This window comes from Typopeltis vanoorti, chromosome 9 (assembly GCF_054136105.1).
Source record: "Typopeltis vanoorti isolate ZY-2024b chromosome 9, IOZ_Tvanoo_1.0, whole genome shotgun sequence".
NCBI classification, from domain to species: Eukaryota; Metazoa; Arthropoda; class Arachnida; order Uropygi; family Thelyphonidae; genus Typopeltis; species Typopeltis vanoorti.
Genome location: NC_143557.1, coordinates 65,862,796 through 65,878,567, shown reverse-complemented (window position 1 = coordinate 65,878,567; position 15,772 = coordinate 65,862,796). Strand labels below are relative to the sequence as shown.

The 15,772-nt window shown below is 36.5% G+C and overlaps 1 protein-coding gene across 1 annotated transcript in view; it reads left to right on the top strand.

The window, feature by feature from the left end:
* The first annotated feature begins 2,486 nt into the window (after positions 1 to 2,486).
* Positions 2,487 to 15,772, top strand: part of LOC150103104 (uncharacterized) — a 37,756-nt gene continuing 24,470 nt past the window's right edge. Inside the window, exon 1 of the mRNA XM_090397884.1 lies at positions 2,487 to 2,655. Within this exon, the coding sequence (XP_090254010.1) occupies positions 2,527 to 2,655 (129 nt within the window). The 5' untranslated portion in view covers positions 2,487 to 2,526. The remainder of the gene's footprint in view (positions 2,656 to 15,772) is intronic.

Below are 15,772 nucleotides of genomic sequence, written 5' to 3'. Positions count from 1 at the left end.
TCGCGTAAGACTGGTGAAACTTCCATGAAACACATTACCCTCACTCACCTCACGCAGGTAGAGTAGCATGTTGTAAAAGTGCGACTCTACCTGCATAGAGAACGTCTGCTTGTTTACATTGAAGTTCCGCTTCCGGTAACTACCGTAACTTCCTGCCGACTATCGATTCTAATCGAAAACTTCGATCTTCGAGGTTCAGTGTGAACAACACAAGATGGCAGCACTAGATTGGACGAACCAAAGATGACCCTTGATTTACGTTGTCAACGACCATAACTGAGAATTAAAATGGAGGCAGTCCTAGTTTTGAAATACTTATAAAATATGTGTTTAAGGATCATTAAAGTCCTAAAAGTTTACCGGAATGCGTTCCGCCTGAAAAAAAGCCCTGTTATAACGCTATGCATTATGAAAAGGGTCACTACTGCCATGCATTATGAAAAGGGTCACTACCGCCATGCATTATGAAAAGGGTCACTATATAGTGAAACCGGTTTCACTATATACGAGTAAGTGAAGGGAAGTCTCCAAAAACTCTAAGCGCCTCCGTAGGACGCGCTTAGAGTTTTTGGAGAGTTTTAGAAGAACGACGTTACATTGCGCCGTTCGATTGGAATAGGCCTAAGTTCGATTCTCGTCGCGACGGGAGGAATCTTTATCTGGACGATTGCAATCGAAGGTGAGTTAGCCGATCTCATACGGGGATAGCAGGGTTTTTCTCCCGGAAACTCGGGTTTTTCATCCCGCACAGAGAAATCGGCCATTCAGTGGACCAAACTCTCAACACACACAATATACAGACAAAAAATACTAGTTGTTGTGGTGGTGGAGGTGGGCGGTAGATGGCGTTGATGGAGATGATTCGTAGTAAAGGTTCGGTGTAGTGGTTGAGACAGTTGTAAGTGTCCTCCCGCGACGAGTCTTTGTACCCCTTAAGGTGTCAGGAATAATTATAATAATAATAATAATAAACTCAGACGATTCCCCAGATCACTCTGAACTCAGCAAGTGCAGGAGATCACTACTGAGAAAATTTTACTTAGCAGTGGTTCCACTCAACAATAGCCCCCTCCCCCTGTCACGGAAAGTAACCCTCGGCGATGGTTCTGCCCAATGGCAGGCTCACCCCACCACTGAGCAGATTCATAAACTAAGCAGCGACCCACTCAGAGACAAGCAAAAACCTGCCACTGAGCAGGGTCCCCTCATATCTCAGAGCAAAGATCACTTCAACGCTAAAGTGCATCAGTGGGAGCCAGACCCAGAAGTGATACCAAGGTTGAAGTAATGCATAATTCATATTTCATATGAGACTTCAATAAAGGTCTGAGTAGCAACCGCTCCCATAATTCATAGCATTATACACTATATACATTATGCCAATTTTAGATTAATTCTTTATCCAAGTGTAAGCAAACAAGGTTTGCACCTGAAGATACTTCAGGTGCAACTGGTGGTAAAGGTGGACCAAACTCTCATCACTTCTTGTTTCACTGACGGGACCTCAATAAAGGTCGAAACCGGTCTGGGCAGTGGCCCGTCCCTTAATGCATAGCCCTCGTCCATAAGCATTATACGTGTCCGCAAGAAGATGTGTTTTGCATTATGGGAGATACTGAGACAAGGAGTGATGAGAGCTTGTTCCACGTTTACCACGAGTTGCCTCAGTCCTGAAGATACTTCAGGGTGCAAACTTTGTTTGCTTACACTTGGATAAAGGATTAAACTAAATTTATCATAGTTTAACCAAGTGAAATAAAAATTTCCAACATACATTATGTCAGTAAAGATATGTGCTTTGCATTATGGGATATTAAGACAAGTGATGTGAAGTCATTAACCTCTATATAGGAGTTGCTCAGTCCTGAAGTTACTGAGTTTGCGCCTGAAGTAATAATTACTTCAGGCGCAAACTTTGTTTGCTTACACTTGGATAAAGGATTAAATCAAGTGTTATAGTATAACCAAGTGGAAAAAACTTCCAATTGTAGTAGTTTTGTTTGTAAGCTGCGTATGTTCTCATGCTGATTTCCCATATGTCGGATGAAAAACTCAAGTTTCCGGAAGAGGATGGGGAAAACTGCCTTTACCTAAATGCGATAGCTAACTTACATTCAATTGAAAAAGTATATATAAAGATTCCTCTCTTCATAACGAGAATCGAACTTAAGTCTTTTCCAGTCGAAGGGTGTAATGTCACTTCGGTTTTTTTTTTTTTTTTTGAATTACGCTACGGAAGCGATCAATAATCGCAAATTTCAATTATGAGATGAGTGTGGAACTAGATCCATTAAAAAGATTATTCTCCCTGATTCTGTTAGTTATATTCAGAAAACCCAAACGCAGATATGTTATCTGTCCTTTTGCACCTAATTTTCAAATTATTTAATCTCTTTATTTTTCCTCCATATTAACTATGTACGACATGCATTTTAAATAACAAATTCGACTAATCGTCTCCTTCACATATATATGCAATTACTTTTTCTAGAAGTGTTTATGGACGAGGGCGCTTTTTGAAAAGAAATGGCTGATTCTAATCAACAGGGTCAGTTTCAGAAACCTTCACAAGATATGAAAGCTGATCAAAATAAGAATTCTTCCACAGCAGAAAATGCGCCAGATCCAAAAAGTATTAATGATTTGACACAATATGTAAGTGACTTTTTTTTTTAACCATGTTATCTCATGACTTTTACAGGACCATATGTTAATGTATCAGACTTGAAGTAATATGCAACATCCAGCTGTGTTCTGTCATATTTCAGGATTGATATTTTAAAATTTAAAAACAAAGCAAAAGTTCATGATAGTATATATATATATATATATCATCATGTACTGATGTGGCAAATGTGTATACTATAATGAGAATGGTGCATAGCATCAGAAACCGTGCTAACCATGCAGTTAAGTTTTCTTTATACTTCATCCTGGTATTTCAAGATTGTGCTACTTTTTTTGCAGCGATGACGTGCAGACTTGAACATCAGTACAAGTATATTATGTATAATGTACTTGTACTATTATAATGAACATCAGTACATTATAACAGAAGCTGGTATGAAACGACTGTGAAAAAATGAATATGAAAACAAAAATGTAATTTGTCAAGTATAATTTATTTAAAAGTTGATATTAGAATAAAACCTGTTGGAATATATATCCTGATAGTGAAATATGCAGTGAGATTTTCTACCTGCTAGTTCTAGCCACTAGAGATTTCATTACCAGCTTCAGTTATATATGCAGTTTTGGGAGCGCATTCATTGTGCCACAAGAATAACAAACGGCACTAGATGGGATCAACCTACTGGCTATGCGGTATTTAGCTATGAGGAAGAAAATCTGGTACAATGAGAAACCTTTCCATATATTTGTTATTGATAAATCAGTTCTAGCACTGACAACATGAAACGTTTGTTACGCTGTGTGTGTAACTGTTTTGATATGTTTGGAATTTGTCTGACATTTGGATATTACTTGTTTGTACATGCTCAAATACCAAATTTCATTAAATCCCATCAAATTGGGGGGGGGGGGGGTATTCATTGATCTTGACTCTAACAGTTTAAAAATTACTACACCACAGTGCATGCAAATGTTTAAATATACATCAAATTAGCAGGCTGTTTATAATTGATTATATACAGTACAGTTTGAAGTTGTTCAGAGTTAAGTTTACATTGATATTTTAGCTGAAATTATCAGTCCGTGGCAGATTTTTCAGTGTTAAGAGTGCTATAAAATGGTGGTACTTTTGTACAAATCATGATGAGTGCCAAAAGTTAACATGCACTTATAAAACATTTTCAGCTGATTTTTGGCTAATATACTGTAGAATGAATTATGTGTTGATTCATTTTGCCTCTACAATTCAGTCTGATTGAAACACGTGAAATGACTTGATAAATTGGCATAGTGATTCTGAATTCTAAATATCATTAGATTTATCCAGTTATGGCAGAATTCTTATATGGGGTTGATATTATATAATTTTTGGTATAGAATGTGAAAGCTGTAATATTTTTAGGACAGATAGAGTAAATAGGATTGGGATAAGAATATTACTGATGTAGAAAATAATTGTGGTCAAAAAGAGTGGGAGTATAACAGTAAGATGGAAAGCAGTGCATTTGAGGCAGTCTGGTGTGAGATAGAGATAACAGGATAAAGTATTTACTTGGCTGATGCTCTAGGCCATGGAATGCAAAGGATGCTATGTTTCAGCAGATAAACTCAATAAGTGGAGAACAGGTAATTATTGTACTTATCATCTTTGTGCCTCATGGCACATAAGGCCAAGAGCTGTTTCTTCAAGATGCCTCTGTTTTGAGCCCCCAGTTCAGCTTCTCTCCAGCTTTTCTAGCCAGCCATTCTTCTTTCCTTTTTCTGTCATTCTCTGCCAAGTTAATTTAGGCCTTTTTTTTTTTTTTTTCTGGGATCCATGTCAAAGCAAATCTAGCAATCTCTCTGTTTGCTGTCTATTCTCAGTATATCACAATCAATTTCCATCTGCATTTTTTTATTTCATTGGTGATACTTTTTTTTGCTCAGTTAATTTATATATACATTGGAGCCAAAATATTTTAAATATTTTATCAGACATTTTGTTTGAAAACTATTTAATTTAGCTTCCTGTTTTTTTAGTCAGCTTCCATGTCTCTGATCCATATAATATGGCCTTAACATTGCTATTGAAGGTCTTTATTATGATATTTGATTTTCATACGTTATTTAATTTTCTGAAAGTATTTCTGTGTGTAGACCTAGGATAATTATTGTGGGTGACTTTAATTGTGGGATATAGGAGGAAAGGTCGTGTGGGTGAAAGGAAATGGAATTTACACAGCTTGTTAGGAATAGTTACCTAAGGCAACATGTAATCACATATGAAGATTAGTGTAACTGAGATGGCTTTATTGCCACCTTTTGGTGAGAGTGATCATTCAGTTTTAATCCAGGAGTTGGCTAAACATGTGAATTACATTTTACAATTACAGAGCTGGAAACTACGAGAAATTTAGGAAATCACTTGGAGCAGTACCATGGGAGGACATACCTCGGGGACAAGAGATTAGTAGTGCATGCTTCAACTTCAACATTCATTGAGGTCAATGAATGTTTAAATGAATAAATATTCTCTTATTCCTAGATATTCTGACTGCATACTTAGGAATAAGAGAATTGATAAATTGGGAATTAAATGGATAGGATGCAGCATCAAGCAGGAGTTAAAGAAAAGCACATGGAAGAGATTCAAAGAGAAAGGTGATCCACAGACCCATGAAGAGTATACGAGCCAAAAGAGTGACTGATATGGTAAGAAAGGCAAAATTGGAGTATGAGAGGAGATTAGCTGAGAGAGCTAAGGATAATCTGATAGAGCACTTTCAGTATGTAGCAAGTAAAAGAAAGAATAATCATAGTGATTTTGATGAATGCAGATGGTAAGGAGTTGACTGAAGATGACCAAATAATTGAATTATTGAGTGATCACAGTGTATGAACCAGGTGAAGATATTTCAGTAATAGATATGATATGGTTAATGTAAACATAGGGTAGAGGAAGTTGAGGTTCATAAGCTATTACAGAATCTTGATGTCAGATGTGAATACAGCTATGGGTTAGGATGGGATATCAGCTTGCGTATTATGAGAATGTGCTAGAGAATTGATAATGACTTTAACTAGATTATTTAACTTAAGTCTCTGCTCTGGTATAGCCCCAAGGGAATGGAAGGAGATAAAAATAGCTCCATTGCATAAAGCAGGTTCCAAGACAGAACTAATGAATTTTATAATAAAGTGACAGCTGAGTTAGATAAGGGTAATGCTACACAGTAATACTGTTGGACTTTGCAAAGCAATTTTTGACAGGATTTATGATACATGAATTACAACAAATGGATGTGGACATAGTTGATATGGATAAGAAGATAGTTGATGGAGAGATACCATATAGTAGTTCATTTAGGAGTAGAGTCCTGTAGAAGGCAAGTGATTAGTGGGCACTACTATTTAATTTGTATATTAATGATATAGAAAAGGATTTGAGAAGAAATATTTGTTTGTGTGGAAATGATGCAATATTACTTAGAGCAATGTCAATAAAGATGATGTTGAAATTTTGCAGGATGATTTAAATAGACTGTCTATTTAATGAACAATTTGTTCTTTTAATGAATTTAAGAGAATAAATGCCATTTTAATGTGGCAAAGGGAATGCACTTTGGAATGGAAAGATTAGCATTTGCATACCATATTGATGGAACTGCACTCCAGAAAATTGAAGCCAGATGTTTGTTGGAAGTTCAGAGGACATATTGCAAAAGTGGCTAAAACAGCATTAGGATTATACCTGGTTATTGAAGAAAACCCTGACAAGCAGAAATAAGCAGGTTATTGTTCCTCTTTAGAAAGCTTTGATAAGGCCTTATCTTTATTATTATTATTAACATCTGACCTCCATGGAGTCAGAGATTCATCGTAGAAGATATACACTATAGCACAGAATGCTCATTCAACTATGCCTTAAACCGATTCCATGTGTCTACATTCACAACACATTCAGGCAATGCATTCCACTCTCCATGCAAAGAACCAGTTCCTCACACCCGCCTTATACGGTTTCCAGCGACGGCCTCTTGTTCTCCCTCCCCTCTCCCATTCTATGAAAAATCTCTTCCATGTCAACCTGATAACAGATCCTGACTAGCTTACATGTCTCAATCATACCTCCCTCCTCCTCCTATTCACAAGGCTTTGCAATTCACATTCTCACAATCTGACCTCATACTCCACATTCCAAAGACCACCTCTGTCAATCTTCTCTGTATCCTTTCTAACATATCCTCATTGCCATGAAAATTCATCAACCAAATCTGCACACAATAATCCATATGAGGCCTGATCAAAGCCTTATACAATCTATATTGTCATAACCTATGTTTCTGCATGTCAGGGTCCTCCGCATCATTGCCATTATCCAATGTGACATTTTCACAATTTATGCAATGAGGCATAGGAATTTCAGGTACTTGTCCACCACCACTTCCAGATCTCTCTCTCTCATCTCCTCTACCTCCTTTAAAGTTTTTCCACCAATTGTATGCTTTGAATCCCACTGCTGCTTACCAAATTTTATACCTTACATTTTGCAACATTGAACTGATAGTTCCACTTACCTGCCCATTCATGCAATCTATTCAAGTCTTCCTGTAAAGCCATAATATCTGTTTGACTCTGCATTGCTCTTCCTAATTTTGTATCAATGGTAAATAGGTGCAAGTTAAACCCATCCAAGTATCATTAATATACAAATTGAACAACAATGATCCCAAAACTGAACCCTGCAACATGTCACTAGTGACCTTACTCTTTCGGGATACTATACCACCATATACAACTTTCTGATACCTATCTGACAACCAGTCACTGATTTGTACCACCATATACAACTTTCTGATATACCTGTCTGATAACCAGTCACTGATTCAACTCAGAAGTCTGTTATCCAATTCCATCATCATCATCAAATTCTTGCCATGTACCCTCAAGGGGTGTACAGGATATGATAGTACTACATGAAAAATTTACATCATTACTAACTTCCTATCTACAATTTTCCTCCAAATCAGTCTATTACTTGTCAAGACTCCAACATTATCAGATCATTTAATTTACCATCTTCAGTAAAAATCGTGCCTAAATAGCTGAAATGTTTTACTTGTTCCACAGGTTCTCCATTCACAAAACAGTTAACATTTTAATGATTCTGCCTATTTTCATTGTCTTTGTCTTTTTATTTCTGACCTTCATACCATATCTATTACAACAGCTATTCAATTTAGTCAGAGAATCTTGCAGACTTGTAGCGGATTTATTTAGAAGTATAACATCATCCGCATAAAGCAAAGAGCTGACATTAACATCTCCAATTTGGATATCATGTTTAATACCACTTTCCTTCATAATGTGATCCATATAGATAATGAATAACAGAGGGGATAATGTACATCCTTGTCTCACACCAGATTTAACATTAAACCATCTTCCGTTATCCAATTCCATCTGTTTCAATTTATTTAACAGCTTGTCTTGTGGCAGTCTATTAAAAGCTTTTTTAAAATCCAAGTACACCACTGTATATGCATCACCTCTGTCCAAAGTATTGGTCACCTTGTTATAGTATATAAGCAAGTTAGTAAAACATGATCTTCCTTTAACAAACCAATGCTGATAACTACAGAGAATACTGCTGTCATTAACCCATTTCTGTATCCTACTTTTCACCAATCTCTCCTGTACCTTCAGCAATTCCAGATATACGGACTAACCTATAATTTGAAGCTACAGCCCTATCACCACCTTTATGCAGTGGAACCATTTTACTCTTTTTCCACTCATTTGGAACATGTGCTGTTGTAAGATTTATTAAACAGACCTGCCAATTCCCTGGAACATTCCATGAAGATGTATGGTGATATGTCATCAAATCCTATTGCCTTATTGACATCAAGGTTATTTATTACCTCAAATACTTCTTGCTCACTCACAATTAAACCATCCTTCTCTACATCCTCAACACTTAGTTGCATATGATTCTGTCCTGATCAGGATGAAACATCATCAAATTCCTGCCATGTACCCTCAAGGGGTGTACAGGATATGATAGTACTACATGAAAAATTTACGTCATTACTAACTTCCTTTCTACAATTTTCCTCCAAATCAGTCTGTTACTTGTCAAGACTCCAACATTACCAGATCTTATATTTCTATCGTCTAAGGCACTTTGTACCGTATCAATCCACCTATATCTTGGTCTTCCTCTGGGTCGTTTTCCTGCCAACTTGGCAGAGAACGCTTGTTTTGCTAATCTTTCCTTGCCCATTCTGTTTACGTGACCATACCACCTGAGATTAGCTCTGCTAACGCATTCCTGGATGATGACAATGTCAAGTTCTTTCCTAATATCCTCGTTTTTAATATGATATTGCCATTGCCATCTGTTCACGCCTCTAATCTTTCTCAGGAATCTCATATCTGCGGTCTCTATTCTTGGGTCAAGTGTTTTGCTTCTGACCCAGCTCTCAGATCCATAAGTTAAAACTGGTTTGAACACTGTCTTGTATACAGCTAATTTAGTGTTCTGACTAATTTCTCTCTTATTCCATATGAATTTATTCACTTGACTTCCTACCATACCAGCTTTGTTGATTCTGTTGTCTATTTCCATATTTAATTTACCATCTTCACTAAAAATCGTGCCTAAGTAGCTGGAATGTTTTGCTTGTTCCACAGGTTCTCCATTCACAACACAGTTGACATTTTCAATGATTCTGCCTATTTTCATTGTCTTTGTGTCTTTTTATTGCTGACCTTCATACTATATCTATTACAACAGTTATTTAATTTAGTCAGAGAATCTTGCAGACTTATAGCGGATTTATTTAGAAGTATAATATCGTCCGCATATAGCAAAGAGCTGACATTAACATCTCCAATTTTGATATCATGTTTAATACCACTTTCTTCATAATGTACATCCTTGTCTCACACCAGATTTAACATTAAACCATCTTCCTGTAAACTTCCTTCAATTCTAACTGCTGACTTACAATTCAAATAAAGACTAAATATTGCTTGATATTATGCCCCACTGACACCATATAACTGTAGTGTATTGAATAGCTTCTCTCTTGGCACCTTGTCATATGCCTTTTCCAAATTGACAAAACTTAAATACAGATCTTTGTTATATTCCCATGCCTTCTCGACTATTTGTCGTAAAGTGAAGATCTGATCCTGACAACTTCTGTTTAGCCTGAATCCATCTTGTTCTTCACCAAGCTTTTCTTCCACAATTCTTCTCAACTGTTTCTCAAGTATACTTGCATATATCTTACCAGGTACACTCAGTAAGGATATACCTCTGTAATTCTCACATTCAGTTTTATTTCCCTTTTTATATATGGGTACTATGAGAGCTCTACTCCAATCATTGGGAATTCGTCCCTCTGTCCATGTTCTGAATTATGCAGTGCAGCCACTGTAAGACTTTAATACCACCATACTTCAGCATTTCTGGTCAGATATCATCTACTCCTACTGCCTTTCCACATTTCAAGCCTTTGGTGGCTTTTTCTACTTCAAATATGGATATGTATTCCTGACTGCATGCGTGGACAGTGTTTTTTTATCACTGTGCTGTCATCACCACTTGTTTCATGTAGCAAATTTTCAAAGTAATTACTCCATACTTCAAGGATATCTTTTTCTCCTGTTTTCATGTCACCATTATCATCTCCCAACTCCTTTTACAGCACTCTTTCCTCCATTCCTAAGCTTCTTCAACAACCTCCAGAATATTTTGCCACCTTCTTGATATTTATTTTCTATATTCTTGCCAAAGTCCTCCCATGACTTTTGTTTAGCTAGTTTTACACACTGTTTCGCTTTCTTACATTTGTCTCTGTATTCTCTAAGAGCACAAGCTGACTTATTTGCTAGGGACTTTTGATATGCTTTCTTCTTTTCCTTCACTGCAATTTTAACTTCCTGTGTCCACCATGGAGTTCTAATTTTTCTATCCTTGCAGACAACTTCACCACATGCCTCTCTAGCCGAATCAATCAGGGTTTTCTTCAAGGCTTTCCACTGAATCTTCAAGGTTTGGTTCCTATTCTCAAACTCTTTCATTTTTTTCTTCAATAATCTTTGTGTATTTTAGTCTACAGTTCACATCTGAGAGCTTCTTAACTTTTATTCTCTTTAAAACTTTCTTACATGTCATTCTTTTCAATATTTTCAATATTGCACCAGGGAGAAAACATCACTATCAACAATAACATAGTCAATGAGACTTTTCTTATTCCTTGCTTCTTCTCTCCATTTGAATTTTTGCACATTTTTATGTTGGAACATGGTGTTAGTAATAACCAGTCCATGTCCTGAGCAGAAATCCAACAGGTATTTGCCATTATTATTAGCTTTGCTCTTTTCTCTAAATTTTCCCGAAACATTTTTGTATGTCTGACAATCACTTCCTACTCTGTTATTTAGATCCCTAACAAAGACCAACTTTTCCTTTTTCATTGTGTCAGTAGCTCTAGAGCCTCAAATAATTCCTCCACTTCTACCTTAGTAGAGCCTTCTGTGGGACCATAGGCACAAATAAGTCTCCTTGTCCAGTTTCCCATTCTGATATTTGCCCAAATCACTCTACTTGACACTGCCTGCCATTCTAGAAGATGAGCCTCGTTTTTTGTGTTGAATACTATGGCTACTCCTTCTTTTTCTTGATTGTCATTTCCTGAATATAACATTTTGTTATATTATCAGGATGAAACATCCTTATAAATTGATCACTAAATACCTCAACGTCTTCTGTAGCAGTTACCATTCTACCATTTTTATCCATTAACATCATCTTACCATAATCATTCTTCCTTCTACTTGCCACATATCTAAAAAAACTCTGGGGTTTTTCTTTGCCTGTCTGCTCATACTGCACTTACCTTACTATTTTTCTTACTGAGTCACTCTCCTGGCTTGTTCCTTATACTCTTCATGTAACTGATTATTACCATTATTCTTCTTTTATTGCCTCTAAATTATCTTCTTCCAGATTTCATGCGTATGCCCCTCATTCATCCATTTTAACCTACCTTATTCAGCCTTTTGGTGTTTGGAATTCATTCACACATTGATGTTGTTATGCATTTCTTTGTCAGTTATCAAACGGTATCTATTTCCTTACTACTCAACTCCTCATTCCACGCTATAGCTTCAAACTGTCTCCTAAGCTTGTCATAATCATTAGCCCTGTACTTTTGCATATATATCCTTTCCTCACAGAAGCCTGTATATGGCTAGCCACAACCCAGGTGATCACTCTCACCAACTGGAGGAAAGTGTGAAATCCCACTTACAATTATATCCTTAGATGAAATTATCAGATCTAAAACTCTCGAACCTCGCATGCCATCCTTTACATGCTACCTGAGATAGTTATCTCTCAAGAACTTTAGAAAGTAATTTTCCTTATTCCCAAATGCTGTCTCTTCATTCCAATCTATACCACCATAATTAAAGTTGCTCATAATAATTAACCTTCCTTTGTTCACCAATGCAAGTTGTTTTTACATTTCTTCATCACCATCTTCCACATATCACACTGTCTCATAGCCATTGCTACTATTTCCCTCTTTCATATCTACCTTACTGGAACATAATTCTCCTGCTATCATCAGCAGCACTCCTCCTCCCTTGTCGTTTTTATCCTCATGAAAAATACTGTATCCTTCCATTTCTATTCCTGTTAGGATATCATCTTCATTCAACCATGCTTCACTTATTCCAATGATTTGGGGGGAGAATAAACATCATTGTCAGTGAAACCATTTCATCTCCCTTATTTCTGATACGTTTGGCATTTGTAAACAAACAGCAGTTCATTTTTGGGTCTATAACCAGTCCTGTCCACCCACTTGTTGGTTGTGATTTCCTCATCACACCTAACCTTGCCTAATCACCTTTATCACTGCTTACCACATATATTTGTTCAGTCTCAACTTCCCCACCCTACATTGCAGCACACCTCATCTCCATATACACATTCATTGCTACTTTCAACATCCTCTCTCTCTGCCATGTCTCCCTGTTCCTCTTGCATTCCTGTTCTCTCTTCATCTCTCTCACTGCCAAGCACGTCTGATCTCTTGCTTTCACTACTCACTGCACTCCCATCTATCAACACTTTCTCCAGTGCACTCATTCCAAAGCCATTAATGTAACCCATCATGCCTATGTAATTCCATTCTTCCCTTAAACACATGCCATACATCCACAAACTGTACTTCCTTCTCCTCACATAGCTCCACTAGCATACCATTCATGATTCTGGCTCTCCATTTCAACTCTTCATTGTCATACCTTGGCAACACACTGACAACCTTTCTCACTACACTATTATCTTTCACTCTCTCAATAACTTCCTGATATTTGCCTTTACATGCTCCTTATGTCCATTTAAATCATTTGTCCCCACAACCACCACTAATTCTCTTTCTCGTTTCTTCCTCATGTCCATCACCTGAATTATCTTGCTCATTCTGCCTCCTTGATAGTAGACCTTATGGACTCTCTCATTAACTAATCCTCTAACTATGGAATCTCCATACACTGCTATCCTGGAATTACTCGTCACCTCTTTTATCCTTTTTTCTTTCATTCTATTCTTTTGCACACACTTTGATACTTAAATTCAGAGGCGAGTGACCGAGATGGTGGAAGGGTCTGTGGGATGCTCTATATAAGGAGAGAGAGAGCGAGAGATTGAAGATTTGTGGGTTACAGAGGCTGGTTGAGACAGAGCGCTGTGATAGAGACATAAGTTAGTGGGTTTTATAGGATTGATGTGAAAGAAATATTTCAGTATTTGAATAATGTGAGAAAAACTAGGGATCATCCATGGAAATTAAGAGTTTGCTTAGTAAAGGTGTGAAGACTGTAATTTTTTGCTTGGAGAGTGGTGAATGAGTGGAGCAGATTGCCAGAGTCAGTTGTGAAGTTTTGTTACCAAATATGACCAGTATTGTATAGGTATTGATGATTAGTGTTTATGTAGTGGACTGCCTATAATGATACAAAATTAATAACGGAAAAAACTCACGTACAAAGATTATTTAATAGTATAATTTTTGCCTGTGTGTCACAGGCATTTTCAGTACATTAAGCTCAAATTAAACAATAACTGACAATTCCAAAAAGCGCCACCTAAGTAGCTGGTGTAAGATAACTAAAAAGGTCAATAACTTTCCTAAAAATAAAAAATAAAAATAAATAAAATAAAATAAAAAAATAATAATAATAAAATTAATTTAAATTAAAATAAATAAAATTAAAAAATCAATACAATAAAAAGTTAGGAAAGATTAGCTGATTTGTAAAGTACTATCTCCCATAAAGGGGATAGACGTAAGCCATCGGATCTGTTTAAGTTAGGAGAATGAAATAGAGTTTCTCATGTTTCTTTACAAAGGCGTTCCATGAGAAAATGACTTTTGTGAAGAACTCTTGTCGTTCTCCAATGAACTCTGTGTCTAATGAAGATGGCATGTTCTGCAAGTCCAGACTTTTCAGGTTTAAAGTATTCAATATAAGATTGGTGTTCTTCTAGCCGAATAGAGGCAGATCTTCCCGTTTGTCCGAAATAAGATAATCCACAAGAGCACGGAATCTGGTAGACACCTGGATGATTAAGATGTGGAAGCTTGTCCTTAAGAGAAGTGAGAAAGGTGGAGATTTTTCTAAAAGGTCGAAAGGCAACAAAAATATTCAGTGGTTTTAAAACTTTTGCTATACATTCACTGATGCCTTGTACATACGGGATAGTAATGCGCATTATTTCTTCTGTGTTTGAAGAGGAAGACATATTAAAACTGCTCAAAGTTCATTTAATGAAGCAATTCTTATAACCATTAGATAGAAAGGAAGAAGTTATATATTGTAGTTCTTTCTGTAAAAGATCGTCTGAAGAACAAAAGGAGTGGGCCCGATGAACCAGTGTTTTAATAGTTCCTGCCTTTTGACTGGGATGGTGATGAGATTCTGCATGGATATAATGACCTGTATGAGTCTTCTTTCTATAAACTGAGAAATGTAGGTTATCATCTGGTTGGCGAAGAAGATCTAAAAAGGCTAACTGCTTATTTGATTCTACTTCTAGGGTAAACTTGATCCTAGGATGAAATGCGTTTAACTTAGTGAGAAATTGTTGAAGTTCATCTGAAGAGTCATTCCATACAGCAAAAATGTCATCGACATATCTGAACCAATGAGTAGGTCTGGGAGAAATATTGTCAAAGATACGTTGTTCAAAATGTTCCATAAAGAAATTGGAGACAGCAGGAGAAAGAGGATTGCCCATTGCTGTTCCTTCAATTTGTTGATACAACTTATTTTTAAAGGAAAAATAACCAGAATTTATTACAAAATCAAATACGTTTACAATGTCTGAAGGAAATTCCTGTTGTAGTAATTCAATACTTTCCAACAGAGGCACATTTGTAAATAAAGACACAACATCTAAACTGATCATGATATCAGAAACGTCCAAATGAAGATCTGAAATTTTATTTTTGAAATCCAAAGTATTTTTTATATAAGTATAAGTTCTTCTAGTTGAAGAGGAGAGTAAATTTGATAAAAATTTTGAGATTTTGTAAGTGGGGCAACCTATACAATCTACGACTGGTTTTAACGGAATGCCCGGTTTATGAACTTTTGGAAGACCATACAATCTAGGTGGATGACAGAAGGTTTTAAGTTTTTTCTTTTGATCTTCATTTCATGTAGATACATTATCTATAAGAGAATTAAGTCGCTTCAATTGACTCCGGGTAGGATCCGATGTAAGATTATCCTAGGATCAAGTTTACCCTAGAAGTAGAATCAAATAAGCAGTTAATATTGTGGATTATCTTATTTCGGACAAACGGGAAGAGCTGCCTGTATTCGGCTAGAAGAACACCAATCTTATATTGAATACTTTAACCTGAAAAGTCTGGACTTGCAGAACATGCCATCTTCACTAGACACAGAGTTCATTAGAGAAAGACAAGTGTTCGTCACAAAAGTTAGTTTCTCATGGAACACCTTTATAAAGAAACATGTGAAACTCTACTTCATTCTCCTAATTTAAACAGATCCGACGGCTTACGTCTATCCCCTTTATGAGAGATAGTGCTTTACAAATCAGCTAATC